The sequence below is a fragment of the Eptesicus fuscus genome, chromosome 9, assembly GCF_027574615.1.
Source record: "Eptesicus fuscus isolate TK198812 chromosome 9, DD_ASM_mEF_20220401, whole genome shotgun sequence".
NCBI lineage: Eukaryota > Metazoa > Chordata > Mammalia > Chiroptera > Vespertilionidae > Eptesicus > Eptesicus fuscus.
Genome location: NC_072481.1, coordinates 100072225 through 100088366, shown reverse-complemented (window position 1 = coordinate 100088366; position 16142 = coordinate 100072225). Strand labels below are relative to the sequence as shown.

The following is a 16142-nucleotide window of genomic DNA, read 5'->3' as shown; positions in this document are numbered from 1 at the left end:
TATAGCTTCTGCTGAAATGACTTAAGAGGTTACAAGTTCAGTTTTTAGGACTGTTTTAGAAATTATTTTTTATGCATCATTTACTTTTTATTCTATTTATTCAAATTCCTTATCATATCATCTGACATTCCTAGGATCATTTTAATTCTATTGTGTATCTCTGTTAATGCTGAATTTATCAATTTTGAACACTCTCTCACTTCCCCTTAAAAAAAAAATAGGCCCAGCTTCTTTCCACCAACCTGTGAAGAACCTTCGAGAAAGGAGAAACACAGACCTCCCCCTACTGGACATGCATTGTATAACCCGGGAGGAAGGAGAAGGGATGGAGACGGCCGACACGGAGTCTGTATCTTCCACTGGCACTCATACGCAGTCTTTAGAGCAGCTTCTTAATTCTCCCAAAACTACACTTGGTATGTTTTTCTGTTTAAGTATGTTTTTATTTAATTTTACTGTCTTGTCTAATCAATATTACTCTAAATTACAAATGCTTTTTTTATCTACTCCAGTAAAATTTCTTTCAGTGTTCCACCCCTTTTCAAATGGAAAACTTTCCTGCAGGATGAAGGAAGGAAAAAATTGCTTAATTAAAATTAGTTCTGCCTAAGCTTGAGCCAGAAATAGATAGCTGGAAGTTGTAAGATAGTATTAGAAAGTATTTATTCTCTCACCATTCTGAGAAACAATTGTATTCCTCTCGATAAAGCAGTAGTGCTAAATTTGCCTTCTTCCATATAGAGAAGTTGTGGTATATTTTTCTTACCTATAGTGAATACTAACTAAGGTTCACAATTCAGGGGGAATCTGTCATCTTTCTGAAGTTTCAGGATCTGGAGTCCTTGAATATCCACAGTCATTGATTATGATGTGGTGGGAGCTGTACTTACTGTTCCTTAAGTGAAGTTAATAGTGTGAGATGGAAGCATCACTATAGAGTGGCCCTAGACCCCAGAATCAGACGTGGCTTTGTGATTTTGCCAAAATTACTCGTTGACTCTAAGCTTGTTTCATCTTTTGTAAAATTTGAAGAATAATAACTACTCCACCTCATATAAAATTCTTGAGGCGCCATGATATGAGTGATCAGTAAATGTTACTACTTCATTTATAAGTAAAATGACACAAGCTCTTAGAACATTAATAGAGGAGGTTGAGTGATAAAACTAATAAAATGATTTATAAACAAAAGCCTAACAAATTGCAGAATTGGGGCTCATAGAACTTATATTTAATTAGATTACATGCCTTACAACAGAGATTGTCCTTGTTACATTTCACATGTAAGTTTTTTAACTGTGTTATGATGATTAGAGGAATGGCAAAGAAAGTGGACCTATGTAATATTGCAGGGCAAAATATCTGTTCTAAGATATTTCTCTTATTTAGAATCTTCATCTGTAATCTTGATTTTGAAAATTAATTACTGGAACAACATCTTACAGAGCCTCCTTTGTGGCATGTTGAATTTACCAAAGAAGAATTGATGCAAAAGCTCAGTTCCACCACAAAAAGTGCCGATCACTTAAATGGCCTGCTTCGGGAAACGGAAGCAACCAATGCAATCCTTATGGAGCAAATTAAGGTAAGGGTCAAAAACTGCGGACAAGAAAATGCAATTTTGGTTTCTTGGCCCTCTACACACCCTTATCTAAGTTTAAAAACTCACAGACCAGGTGTATCCATAACATTCCTGATGGTATTACATTCCCTTATCAAGAAATATTAATTGCTTTTATATCTATTATATAAATACTATTTTAATTCCTACTTTTTCTAAGAAATGTAATAGATTTAGAATGTTAGACATATGTTCACAAGTCATTATTCTACATGTACTTAAATAAAACTTGAATGGGTATTTTAAAGATAAACCATGGAGCATTTCTTATTCAGATTATTCTGCTGTTTATGGCACTAAACTGCTTTCCACAGATGGTAAAATAGCATAGGGAACTTTTCCTCCTTTAAAGATACCAGAAATGTGTAGGAATAAGTTATATTGTGGAGCAGTTGAGGATTACACAAATTATATATTCTACCCTAGCTCAATGGTATATAGACTCTCTAAATATAGTCATACTACTTGTTGAGTAGTTCTCATGAGCCAGGCCCTGGGTTTTTAACATTTAGCAAGTATAGCATTTAGTGAGAACCACCAGACCTTGAGACCCTTGTCCTTTCTAACAAAAACACTGAAGAGAACACCTGAAGCTGATAAATGATGGAGCAAAATTCATACCCCTGGCTTTCCAAGAAGCACATACTTCTGCCTGTGCCATGCAGGGCCACCAGTTGTCCTTGTCAAAATAACTTTTTTAAACGCCAAGTTATTCAGTTATTTGCAGGACATCTATATATATAAAAGGCTAATATGTTAAGTGTCTGACCATTTGACTGGTAGCAATGACGCACACTGACCACCAGAGGACAGACACTCAACACACAGGCATGGAAACATGGAACAGACCGATGAATCTCAGAGGAAAGTGGGGAGGGCAGGAAGAGATCAACCAAAGATCTTATATGCATACTAGAGGCCCGGTGCACGGATTTGTGCACCAGTGGGGTTCCTCAGCCTGGCCTGCAGGGATCAGGCCGAAACCGACTCTCCGACATCCCCCGAGGGGTCCTAGATTGCGGGAGGGAGCAGGCCAGGCCGAGGGACCCCACCAGTGCACGAATCCATGCACCGGGCCTCTGGTTAAATATATTATGACATCCCATCACTAAATATTTTAGTATGCATCTCTATAAAAAAAACAATTTTCCCACAAAGTCAAAATATTATCACATCTAACAAATCACTAATCCCATGAACCTAAGTGACTATATTTTATTTCCACAAATATACATTCTCATATGATTTCTTAGACCTTATTGTCACTTTTCTAAAATGGCTCTGGGTTTTAGGACATAGCTGGCTAACTTTCCTGGACTAGCCTATAAAATGATGAACTAAAACAATATATATTTTTTTGTTTCAACCCAGAAATCTTCCTCAAAGACTAACATTCTACCATCTTCTTCATATCCTTTGCTCCATTTTCCTTATATTTTAGATTATCTTGCACTCCAGAATTTTCATTCTATCCTAAACTTGACTTTATTTTTGGTGAAATGCTGTTCCTCATGAAAACATAACTTCACTGTGTGCATCTTAACTGCTGCGTGTTCTGGGAGCAGGGCAGGGAAAGGGGTTGGTGGTGGATACAGATGTTCACTCAGCCCCTGCTCTTAGACTTCTGGCTTGCACTCCTTACAATGTGTTTGGCAACCCAAAACCCTGAGCCCTCTTGGCTTAGTTTCTATAGAGAGTATGCAGGTAGAGGGAACATCCTGGTGCTAACATATATAGACTTTATGTAGTCCTCAGTTCCCATGGTAACCTGTACTTCTGAGGCAGGAGATTCTCTGTGTTTCTGTGGGATCCATTCTCTCCTCTTTGTCTCTGGTACTTGGTCAGTATTTGGATTGAGTCACTGACACTTCATCTCTCCCATTTTTCTGGGACTTTCTTGATATTTCTCATCTACATTTTTCTCCTCTCCTAGGCTCTCCATTATTGTCATTTTGGGGGCATGTCAGGGGGAAGAGAAGAAAAATGCATGTGTTCAGTCTGCCATGTTTAACCAGAAGCTCCTAAAACCCACTTTTAAGTCATTTCTCTAATACCAGCTTCTCAAAAATGAAATTAGAAGATTGGAAAGAAATCAAGAGCGAGAGAAGTCCGTAGCTAACCTGGAGTACTTGAAGAATGTCCTGCTACAGTTCATTTTCCTAAAACCAGGGAGTGAAAGGGAGAGGCTTCTTCCTGTCATAGACACAATGTTACAGCTCAGCCCTGAAGAAAAGGGAAAACTTGCTGCAATTGCTCAAGGTGGGTGAAGCAAAGTCTTAAAACTTGTTTTATGACTTACTCTAAATGTTGTCTTGTGGTTGAGACTTTGTGTGTATACTTAAAATCTTTTTCTTAACACTATGACTTAAAATTATAACTGTTAAATGTTGTTTATTGATGTTTCTCACTCTCTCCCTCTTACTTCCTCTCTCTAAAATGAACATATCCTCAGGTGAGGATTTGAGAAAAAGAAAAGACACATCAGAATACATTGAATTTAGTAAGAGTAAGAATTATTTCTTGAAACTCTCTAGGTATATGTATGGATGTTGGTTATTTGTCTGTCAGTTCCTAATATAAAATGTCTTTTTTTTTTTCCTGTGGGTTTAGGTCACAAATATTTGAGAAGCATTAGTTTAGGGAATAAGGTTATCCAACTCTGATAAGTGACATTAAAATCCTTATGATAAACACCTATTAAAGGCCCAACTTGCACCCCAAGCAAGTGTTATGAGCTGCTGGTTGCTGCCTGTTACATATATATATAAAAAGGCAGCTGCCGTAACAGCCATACGACCTAACAACCGGTCGCTGTGACGCCCACTGTGGCAAGCGAACCAGCCCAATCAGGGGGTGGGGCTGGTAGCCAACCTCGCGGCCCCTCCCCACTGCCGGCCTGCCCCTGATCAGACTCTCCTACCGCGATCAAGAGCGGGGCCTGCTGGCCAAATGTCCCCTCCCTTCCCCCTTCCGGCCAGCTGTGCCCCCATCAGCCAGCCCCACCACGATAGGCCCACAGCCCCTCCCCACGGCCAGCCTGCCCCTGATCACACACACCCCCCACCCCAATAGGGGGTGGGGTGGGTGGCCAACCTCCTGCAGCTCCTCCCCCTGGCCGCCCCACCCCTGATCACACACCCCCTGCCCCTGATCGCCACCTCACCTCACCTCAATAGGGGGCTGGGCTGGCCAGCCAACCTCCTGCAGCCCCTCCCCCTGGCTGGCCACACCCCTGATGGGCCCCCCCATCCTGATCGGCCCACAGCCCCTCCCCCCAGCCAGCCCCACCCCTGATCGCCCCCACACACACACACACTCTAATAGGGGGCGAGGCTGGCCAGCCAATCTCCTGCAGCCACTCCCCCGCCCAGCCCCACCCCAGATCGGCCCCCCACCCTGATCAGGGGCAGGGCAGGCCGCCCAACCACCCATGGCCCCTCCCCCAGGCCGCTGGAGCTGACTGGCACCCCCCACTCACCCCATTCAGGGGTGGGGCCAGCTGGCCCACAGCCCCTCCCCATGGCCGGCCCCACCCCCAAGTGGCCCCCAAACCCCAATCAGGGGCAGGGCCCTCTGGCCCGGCCCTGATTGGGCCTGATCCAGGCGGGCTGGCCAGCCAACCTCCCGCCATCTCCTCCTCCCAACAGGCCCAGCCCTGATCCGCCCTGATTGGGGCCAGGCCAGCTGGACCCCACCTGTGCATGAATTTATGTACTGGGCCTCTAGTCTCTATATAAGAAACACAGCATAAAGTGCCACATTAGTCCCAAAAATGTGACATGAAGAAGACACTGCTGAGAAAATATTGTCACTCTACTTGCAATGTAAATGTTAACTCACCCTGCTCCCTGCTTATCAGATCTCAACACAACTCACAGATTGCAGTCCACTTGGGATACAACTTGTGATAAATCAGCTCGCTCTCCACATATGTTAATTACATAGTACTTCCTGTGAAAAACTGGAATCTCAGCTCTGCTGCTCTGGCCAGAACTAAAAGTTGCTTCTGTACATCTTTACTCCCCAACTAGGTTATCATTTACAGAGCTGTATATTGTTACTTATATACCAAGGTCTAACATTGTGTACACATAAAGAGGAAAAAGTCCAACAAACACAGTTGGGAAAAATGCAAATACTATCATAAGCTTTTTTTTTTTAATCCTCACCTGAGGATATGTTTTTATTGATTTGAGAGAGAGAGGTGAGAGAGAGAGAGAGAGAGAGAGAGAGAGAGAGAGAGAGAGAGAGAGAGATAGAGAGAGAGAGAGAGAGAAAGAGAGAGAAAGAGAGAGAAAGAAACATCCATCAGTTGCCTCCACATGCAGGAGATCAAACCCACAACCTGGTTATGTGCCCTGACCAGAAACCGAACCCTTGACCCTTCAGTGCATGCTGACATATTCACTGTAAGTGCCTGGTTGGATCTTCAGAGGATATAGAACCTTATCAGAAGAGAACAATTGCTCAGGGCAAGAGCAAAGGCACCATATCTCAGCATGGCTCTACTTTGGTTGTTATTTACTTAAGGGGATGAATAGCTTCCAGGAAAATTGACAGGGCAGGGTCATGCCAGATCTGAGAACATAGCTTGAGTTTTATTGTGTCACAAGACCTATTCTCAGAGTATAACATTTATTCCAGAAGAACACACAATAATCTCTGCATTTTGTATTGGGAAATGTGTTACAGTCACCTAGCTCTCATTGTTCCTGGGAGCAAAGCCACCTCTGATGAGAGAAAGCAGAGTCAGTGCCCAGTTGTCCATCCCTAAATAAAGAGCTTTCTAGAAGCTCTTCTTGCAGATTGTGGAAGACCTCTACAAGGCCTCCTGTCCCATTAATCCCTCCTCCATGTATCTGTGCCTTTATGTAATCCTCTCCCCTTGAATGGCCAGTAAGCTGGCCTCGTGACTCATTGTAGCCAGTAGAATATAGCAAAAGTGGCAGGATGTTACATATAAGTTGCAAGAGACTGTGACTTCTGTCTTGCTAGCAGATGCTCTGCCTTCTCCACTTACACACTTTATTGACACAAGCTGCCATATTGGAGAGGCTCATGTGGCAATGAACTAAGGCCATCCTTCCAGCAGCTCTTGAGGAACTGAGTTCTGCTATCTACTGTGACTTTGAAGCAGATCCTTCTCCTTTGTTCCTTCACGTGAGAGCTTGTCCCTGGAAGATGCCTTGATTGTAGATTTTTGAGAGACTTTTGAGACAGAGGACCCAGCTAAGCCATTCCTGGACTAGGTTCCCTCACAGAAACTGAGTGACTAAATGTGTTCTAAGTTGATAAATTGGTGGTAATTTGGTATGTAGCAGTTTATAACTAATCCTAGATAATAAAAGACTAATATGCTAAGTGTCTGGTCATCCAGTTGGCCATTCAACCAATCAAAGCATAATATGCTAATGATATGCTAAGGCTGCTCAACCGCTCACTATGACGTGCACTGACCACCAGGGGACAGACAGTTGACCAGTCAGCCAGTCGCTATGACATGCACTGACCACCAGGGAGTAGAAGCTCCAACTGGTAGGTTAGCTTGCTGCTGGGGTCTGGCTGATCGGGACTGAGCAAGATGGACCGTATACACCCTAGAGCCTTCCCGCGGTCCCTCCCTGGCTGGCCAATCTCCCGCATTCCTCCCCGGCCCCGATAGTGCAGCAGTGGGGTCCCTTGGCCTGGCCTGTTCCTTCTCACAATCCAGGACCCCTTGGGGAATGTCAGAGAGCCAGTTTCAGCCCGACGGCAGAACAACTGGTTGCTATGATGCGCACTGACCACCAGGGCGCAGACGCTCAGCCAGGGGAAGCGCCGCTCAGCCAGAAGCCGGGCTCATGGCTGGCAAGCGCAGTGGTTGTGGCAGGAGCCTTTCCCACTTCTGCGGCAGTGCTAAGGATGTCCAACTGATGGCTTAGGTAGGTGCAGGCCCAAGTCATCAGTCAGACATCCCCCAAGGGCTCCCGGACTGTGAGAGGGTGCAGGCCGGGCTAAGGGACGCCCCCACCCCCAGAATCACAATTTTCATGCACCGGGCCTCTAATACATGAATAAAACCAGACAATAAACAGAAAAAGAAATGAAAGGGGTGTGTAAACTGTAGAGTTTCTCCATTTAAAACTTTGAAAATGCTTCTCTGAATGAGACCCAACTGTACATATATGTCTGAAAACACAGAAGGGTGTCTGGAAGGGTATATGCTAAATGTAATGATGGTTGCCTTTGTGGAGGGGAGGGGAGAAGTGAAGGATAAGTTAAGCATACCTTCATTGTACAGCAACAGTCCCATTCCAAGGTGTTTAGAAAACCTATGTCTACACAAAGAAAAACACAAAGCTCATCTACACTAATAAAAGGGTAATAATTTAAATTGGTCACGATGCCCTCACAGTAACAACCAAAAAGCAAGCTGCGTGGGGTGACCAGGCCGGCAGAGGGGGTCAGCGAGGGACAACCAAACGACTGACTAGCAGGCTGCGTGGGACAACCAGGCTTGCAGGGGGTCAGTGAGGGACAACCAGGCCAGCAGAGGGGGGCAGTGAGGGACAACCAGGCCAGCAGAGGGGGACAGTGAGGGGCAACCAGGCCAGCAGGGGGGGCAGTTGGGGGTCACCAGGCCAGCAGGAGGGGCAATGAGGGGCAACCAGGCTGGCGGGGGGGGGGGGGCAGTTAGAGGCGACCAAGCCAGCAAAGGCGGGGCAGTAAGGGATGACCAGGCTGGTGGGGGGGGGGGTGGGCAGTTGGGGGCAATCAGGCTGGCAGGCAGAGGCGGTTAGGGGTGATCAGGCTGTCAGGGGGGGCAGTTAGGGGCAATCAGGTAGGCAGGCAGGTGAGCAGTTAGAAGCCAGCGATCCCAGATTGTGAGAGGGATGTCCAACTGCCGGTTTAGGCCCGATCCAATCCTAAACTGGCAGTCGGACATCCCCCGAAGGGTCCCAGATTGGAGAGGGTCCAGGCTGGATTGAGGGGACCTCCCCCGTGCATTAATTTCATACACGACGCCTCTAGTGAACATATAAAAAACCCACTGAATTATAAACCCTAAAAGGGTGAATTTTATGGTATGTGAATTAGTTCTTGAATTTTTAAATTGAAAACCTCTGCACAGCCCTGGCCAGCATTGCTCAGTGGTTAAAGCATTGGCCCATGCACCGAAGGGTCACAGGTTGGATTCCTAGGGCATGTATCTGAGTTGCAGGTTCGTTCACCCACCCTGCTCTGGGTATGTATAGGAAGTAATCAATAAATGTGTCTCTTTCACATCAATGATTCTCTCTCTTTCTGTCTTTCATTTTCTCTCCCTCCCTCCTTCCCTTTCTGCCTTCTACTCTCTCGGAAAAAAATCAATGGGAAAAAATATCCTGGGGTGAGGACTAGCAAAAAAAAAAACAAAAAAACACTTGTGCACAAATGTTTATAGCAGTTTCTTTTTATTTTTTAATTTAAATTCTTTATTGTTGAAAATATTACATATGTCTCCTTTTTCCCCCATTGACCTCTCCCCAGCCACTCCCACCCCCAGCACATGCCCACTATAGCAGCTTCATTTTAAATTGCTAAAAACTAGAAACAACTCAAATTTCCTTCACTGGTAAATAAATAAACTGGTGCAGACACACAATGGAATACTACTCAGCAGTAAAAAAAGAGTGAACTGATACACACAACAGCATGGATGGTTGTTGAATGCATTGTGCAAGTGAAAGAAGACTATAAGACTCACACAAAAAAAGACTATATACAATGTGATTCTATTTATATGAATTTCTGGGAAACAACAACAACACAACAAAACAATGGTTGTGAAGGAGTATCAGAGGTGCTGGCAAAAGGGCATGAGAAAACTTTGACACATTATACCTTGGTTGGGGGTGGTGCTACATTTAAAAGGTTGAATTTTACTGTAAGTAAATTATCCTACCTAATAATAGATAAATATGCAAATTGACCATACCTCCAACACACCCACAAGCCACGCCCACCATCCAATCAGAGCAGGTATGCAAATTAACCCAACCAAGATGGCTACAGCCACAGAGAGCAAGGTTTCCTAGGTAACAGAGGAAGCCAAGCTTTCCACCTGCCCTTGCCAGGCCTAAGCCTCCATTCAAGCTACAAAGTTTCAATTATAGAAGGTAAACAAATTCAAACAGAAATGGCAGCAGAATGGAGCTTGAGAGAGCAGGCCAGGGTTGCCCCTGGCAACAGGAAGCAAAGCTTTCCGCACACCCTGGCCGGGCCCAGGTCTCCGCTTAAGGCTACAAAGTTTCAGTTATAACTCCAACACAAATGGCTGCCGGCCTCGGAGGGAGCCCCAGGCTTGGCTCCGCTCCAGGCTACAAAGTTTCAATTGTAGAAGGAAAATAAATTCCAGATACCAGGGCCTCCGCTTGGGTTGCCAGGGGGCGTGGCCCGCCTGCAAACCACCACAGGCCCCTCGCTCAGGCCGCCCCACACCCCAAGGGAACCCCACCCTGATCAGGGACACCCTTCAGGGCAAACCAGCTGGCCCCCACCCCTGCACCAGGCCTCTATCCTATCTAATAAAAGAGTAATATGCAGATTGATCATCACTGCAACACACAATATAGCTGCCCCCATGTGGTCAAAGATCCTGCCCCCATGTGGACACAAGATGGCCAGCAGGGGAGGGCAGTTGGGAGGGACCCAGCCTGCAAGGGAGGGCAGTTGGGGGTGACCAGGCCGGCAGAGGAGGGAAGTTGGGGGCAAACAGGCTGGCAGGGGAGCAGTTAAGCATCAACCAGGCTGGCAGCGGAGTGGTTAGGGGGTGATCAGGCTGGCAGGCAGAAGCGGTTAGGGGCAATCAGGAAGGCAGGCAGGCAAGCAGTTGGGAGCCAGCAGTCCTGGATTGTGAGAGGGATGTCCCAGATTGGAGAGGGTACAGGCTGGGCTGAGGGACAACCCCCCTCCATGCACGAATTTCGTGCACCGGGCCTCTAGTACTTCAATAAGCCTAATTTTTAAATGATTAAAAAACAGTTGGGCCGAGGCCGGTTTGGCTCAGTGGATAGAGCGTCGGCCTGCGGACTCAAGGGTCCCGGGTTCGATTCAGGTCAAGGGCATGTACCTTGGTTGCGGGCACATCCCCAGTAGGGCGTGTGCAAGAGGCAGCTGATCGATGTTTCTCCCTCATCGATGTTTCTAACTCTCTGTCCCTCTCTCTTCCTCTCTGTAGAAAATCAATAAAATATATTTTTAAAAAATAAATAAATAAATAAATAAAAAACAGTTGGGGTTTGTTTTGGCTTAGTTTTGAGGTTTACCATAAATTGATTAATTTTAGGTTCTAAGTTATGTAAAGGCTTCTATTTTAAAAGAATATAAAAAGTTCCTTTTATTTTCAATAATATTTAATGGCACTGGAGACTTTATTTTGGAATTATCTAATAGAGAAAGACAATAAATACTGAAAGTTTAAGAACAGAAAGATTCATAACATCAAAGTATGATATGAGAAGATTAATACTTTTTTTTTTTAACTCCCCAAAGGTGAGGAAGAAAATGCTTCCCGTTCCTCCGGATGGGCATCCTATCTGCATAGCTGGTCTGGACTTAGATAGATGGATGGAAAGAACATTCTTTATTAACCAAATAGAATCCATTTGGCAAAAATGGTTCACATGTATTGCTGTTATTCTTTCATCAAAAAGTGTGTGTATATCCATATCCACACGTGTTTGTACATATTGTACATATACAGGAGTGGGCAAAAGTAGGTTTATAGTTGTAATACAAATAAATAATACAAGAATAAACTGTGTTTCACATACTCATAGTTGAAAGCCTACATTTGCCCACCACTGTATCCTGTATTTAAAAGTCTCAGCTTGAGTGAAAGTACAGTAGCCTGCACTGTTGATACCAGTCCATAGCTCTTTGATTCTGTGATCACCCACGCATGCTGCCGGGTGAAAGCACCAAGAACTCACTCCATTCTCTAGAACCTCAGGACCTGCCTATTTCTGAGCAGTACTGTGAATTAAAATTAAGTGACATTTTGGTACCATATCAACTGGAATTTAGGCTTTTAAAATAATATTTCACGAATATTTATTGCAAGGTCGGGCTGATAGATTGTAATTAGCTATAAATTGTTAAAGAAATTTGTTAATTAGAACATGAAGGAAAATGCTATATTGGTAAAGTTGGTTTGTTTATTAAGGGACTATATGTTAGATATATTACAGTTAATTATGAGACTAAGTTAAAATACAATTTTTGTAGTGATTTACTTTTAAATTAGCTGGGTTTTTGCCCTCTAAAGTAAGTTATATCAAAACTCACTGTGTTGTCAAAGCCCTGTATTGGCTGGTGTAATACTGAATGTGAGTAGATGGAACCACCACCTCACCTTGGGCTGATTTCATGGTGTCTCTCTAGGTTCTTGTTACAGCTCAACTATTTCTAAGCCGTGAGTCTATTTTGAGAATTCTCCATCTCCCCAAATAAAAATGTATCAGAACAATGACTGTATTACTCAGCATTTTATCAAAATATGAAACTGGTGCTTCCCATGTTTCAGCAGATAATGTTATTCTGTAAGTTTTCCATTAGAAGGATTTTAGAGAGACACTTTAGAGATCCACAGTTCTTCTTAATAACTCTAGACGGTGTTATGACTTGCTTTTGATGCCTCTGAATATATTTTATTGACTACAAAAAAATTGTGTTCTTAAATCATAAATTTGAGAATTCTATTTTTAATATTTGTTAAGTGTGTTCTATGAAGGTCTCTCTTAAGCTTTTTAATTTATATTCTAATTTTCACTCTCAACTGGTGAACTGACTTGTACTTTGGTTACTCAGAACATTGGCTTTCAATTTAATTTCACTGAAATGTGATGCTGACTTGTTGAGTTTGTTCTTTTTTTTTAAATATATTTTTATTGATTTTTTTACAGAAAGGAAGGGAGAAGGATAGAGAGTTAGAAACATCAATGAGAGAGAAACATCAATCAGCTGCCTCTTGCACACCTCCCACTGGGAATGTGCCCGCAACCAAGGTACATGCCCTTGACCGGAATCGAACCTGGGACCCCTCAGTCTGCAGGCCGATGCTCTATCCAGTGAGCCAAACTGGTTAGGGCTGAGTTTGTTCTTTTAAAAATATCTCATATATCTATCTTCCCTCCAGTTTTAGAACAGAACTAACTGGTGAAAGAAAATGCATCTATTTCAGAGCTGACTTTAAAAGATTAATTTTTTTTTTTACTTTATATACTGTGAATATAAGTATGCCAACAGCAGACAATGAAACTATAATAGTATTTAAATAAATCCCACTTTCTCTTTAAGTCTAAGCCTTTTAAGTCTATACACTTGTTTTGAAATATAGTTTCTGCTTATGAATATAACAAAAATACTTTTTTGCCTGATTAAAAAATTATTACTTTGATTACAAAAGAAATATTCTTTCATGATTTTAGCAATAAGAGGAAACATAGTGATTATTTTAATATTTCTATTAAATATGTTTATATGTTATATTTTTATGCTTACTCTTTCTTTTAGACACTGTCTCTTTGGGGTTTTAAATTAGTTTATGAGTTGGAATTGCAAAGTCCTAATGACCATCTTTAGACAGTTGGGACATAGAATATCAGGGGCTTGAGAGAACAGAGGCCGGCCTTTTGGTATGTGATGTGTAGACCGAGGTACCTGCATGTCTGACAACCATCTTACACCTTAAACTGCAAGCCTTGCTTAGCCTTTCTGTGGGCACCTTAGATTTCAGCCTCTCTGTGATGTAAGGCATCTTTTCTATATAATGAGTTTTGCTTACACTCCAAACAGTATAAGATCAATAATTATATTTTTTACACCTCACATTAGTCGATTGTGTAGCTGGAAATACGTAGCATTGAGGAGTGTAACGTTTTCCATAAAGACACAGTTTTGGTACTGGGTGAGTGGCACAGCACACACAAAAAGCACACATGTGGTAATGAAACACACGTTAGGCTGCCTGCAGCAACTAACGCCAAACTCATGAGATAGGTGCTGGTACAAAAGGAAGAGCTTTATTCAGGTGGCATGACCTGGAGAATGGTAGAGTCCCTTCTCAAAGACCATCTCCCTTTCCTGCTCAAGCCTGTAGTTCTTATAGGGATAGGGAGGGGAGGGCTTTTTTCTGTCCAATTATTTTGTTAGCTTTTGGTGTGGTTGGGCCCTGTCCATTCATCTTTCTAGCTTTCGGCATGCTCAGTGTAAGAACCTCTCCCCGTGCCATCTTGGCCTATGGGAGAGACTCCCTGTGCTCCCTGGCTAAGATAACAGTTCTCCCTTCAGAACTCTGGACCCATACAATCTTACAAGGGTAAACAGATAAAAGGCTTACCGTCTGTAGTTTCTTCCTGCTGTCAAAGGGTGGAGTCCTACCCATCCCTGGTTCCAGAGATTCCTGCTATCTACTAAAGGAAGAAGCACCTTTGGGAGGTGCTGTCCTTTTCCGAAAGGAGTTTTAAATCTCCTCCAGGAGTGCAGGTCCAGCTGCAGTATCAACAGCAGCAGTCAGATCCGAGTCCTCCTCAGGTGGTGCCCACTTGATCCGTGTGTGGTGGCTCCAAGGCTTGATTCCTGTGAGCTTTAGGGAAGAGTGTGTTGTCAGCAGGTCATCACAGGGACTAGTCCATTACTTGGCTAACTGCTGTTCAGGTATTTAGTAAGACTTCCAGGTCCTTAGAAAGACTCGGTCTGCCGACCGGTGTGGCTCAGTGGTTGAGCCAAGAAGTCGCTGGTTCGATTCCCGGTCAGGGCACATGCTGGGTTATGGGCTTGATCCCCAGTAGGGGCCATGCAGGAGGCAGCCAATCAATGATTCTCATCATTGATGTTTCTATCTCTTCTCTCCCTCTCCCTCTCCCTTCCTCTTTGAAATCAATAAAAATATATTAAAAAAAAAAAAAAAAAGACTTGGTCTCCTGGCTGAAACAGGTGTATAAGGGTACATCAGACAGGTAGTGCAGAGTTGTTAGTGTTTGACCTAAATGTTGTACATATTATTTGATTTTTGATATATGTTCTAAATCTAAAGGGGTGTTCCTATAACAGGAACTTGGAAGGGCCTCCCATGAACTATTTCAAAGGGGCTTAGTTTAAGTCTTCTGGGCACTATCCTATCCGGAGCAAAGCAGTAGGGAGCGCCTGGGCCGATTTAAAATGTGTTCCCTGGCACATTTCTGCCGGGGTCTTCTTTATTGTGTGCTGCATTCTCTAGTCTTCCTATAGATTGGGGGTCTCCGAGATGCATGTCGTTTCCGTTGAATCTGTAGTGCCTGTCCTATATCCTGGGAGATTTCTGAACAGCGGTCCCCTGTCACTCTGAACACTGTAAGGAAGTCCAAACCTAAGGATTATTTTTTTTTTAGTAGAAGTGTTACTACCTCAGTTACCTTCTCAGTCCTAGTGGGTATGCCTCTACTCATCCAGAAAAGGTGTCTACAAAAACTAATGGGCGTACCCTATATATTGTACGCCCTTTCCTGTTGGGGCACGTTCTGTTTTGGGTGCATATCTGACAGGCTTGGATAATCTTCTGAATGCCCTTTGTAAATGAGGGCCCTTCAGATGATGTCTAATGCGGTCCATTAAAGAACCCTTCCACAACAGGTCCCTTCATGTGGGTGTTTGAGGATGGGATAGACTAGAACTTTAGGGAGTAAGGTCATACCATGGGTGTTGATCTTCCATATAGAATTAGGGTCAGGATACCTCGCGAGACTTCCCAAAAGCCTCCCTCTTGCAGCTCGGCCACCGACATGCCATCCAGACTCAGGAAGACCCGAAAACTTCGGGGCCACGTGAGCCACGGCCACGGCCGCATCGGCAAGCACAGGAAGCACCCCGGGGCCGCGGTAATGCTGGTGGCTTGCATCATCACAGGATCAACTTCGACAAATATCACCCAGGTGACTTTGGGAAAGTGGGTGTGAGGCATTACCACTTAAAGAGGAACCAGAGCTTTTGTCCAGCTGTCAACGTTGACAAACTGTGGGCCCTGGTCAGTGAGCAGACACGGGTAAATGCTGCCAAAAGCAAGACTGGAGCTGCTCCTATCACTGATGTGGTGCGATCGGGCTACTGCAACGTTCTGGGGAAGGGAGAGCTCCCAGAGCAGCCTGTCATTGTGAAGGCCAAGGTCTCAGCAGAAGAGCCGAGGAGAAGATGAAGATGTTGGTGGGGCCTGTGTCCTGGTAGCTTGAAGCTACATGGAGGGAAGTTCATTAAAATGTCCAAGTACAAAAAAAAAGAATTAGGGTCAGTGTTATGAGACTCCCTGCTCACTGGCCCATTTCTCATCTTGTTCCGTGTAACGTGGTTTGAATTCTGACAAGTCCAGGTGGGGAATTAAAGTCCCAAGGAGTGGCAGTCCCGGGTGGCTTGTCTTACCGTTTCATCGGCAGTTTGGTTCCCTGGCTTGTTTTGGAACTGTTCTGGTGTCCTGGGTAATGTATTATGGCAATTTGATTTGGTAGATTCACTGCCTCTAGCAACTTTT

At 44.0% G+C, this 16142-nt stretch overlaps 1 protein-coding gene and 1 pseudogene across 1 annotated transcript in view; both read left to right on the top strand.

Annotated features, from left to right (window-relative positions):
* GCC2 (GRIP and coiled-coil domain containing 2) overlaps positions 1 to 13023 on the top strand; it is an 82221-nt gene extending 69198 nt beyond the window's left edge. The window contains exons 20-23 of the mRNA XM_054721602.1: positions 222 to 416; positions 1446 to 1585; positions 3679 to 3880; positions 11135 to 13023. Of these exons, the coding sequence (XP_054577577.1) occupies positions 222 to 416; positions 1446 to 1585; positions 3679 to 3880; positions 11135 to 11205 (608 nt within the window). The 3' untranslated portion in view covers positions 11206 to 13023. The remainder of the gene's footprint in view (positions 1 to 221; positions 417 to 1445; positions 1586 to 3678; positions 3881 to 11134) is intronic.
* Positions 13024 to 15363: 2340 nt separating this feature from the next.
* Positions 15364 to 15885, top strand: LOC103297415 (60S ribosomal protein L27a-like; annotated as a pseudogene).
* Positions 15886 to 16142: the final 257 nt, after the last annotated feature.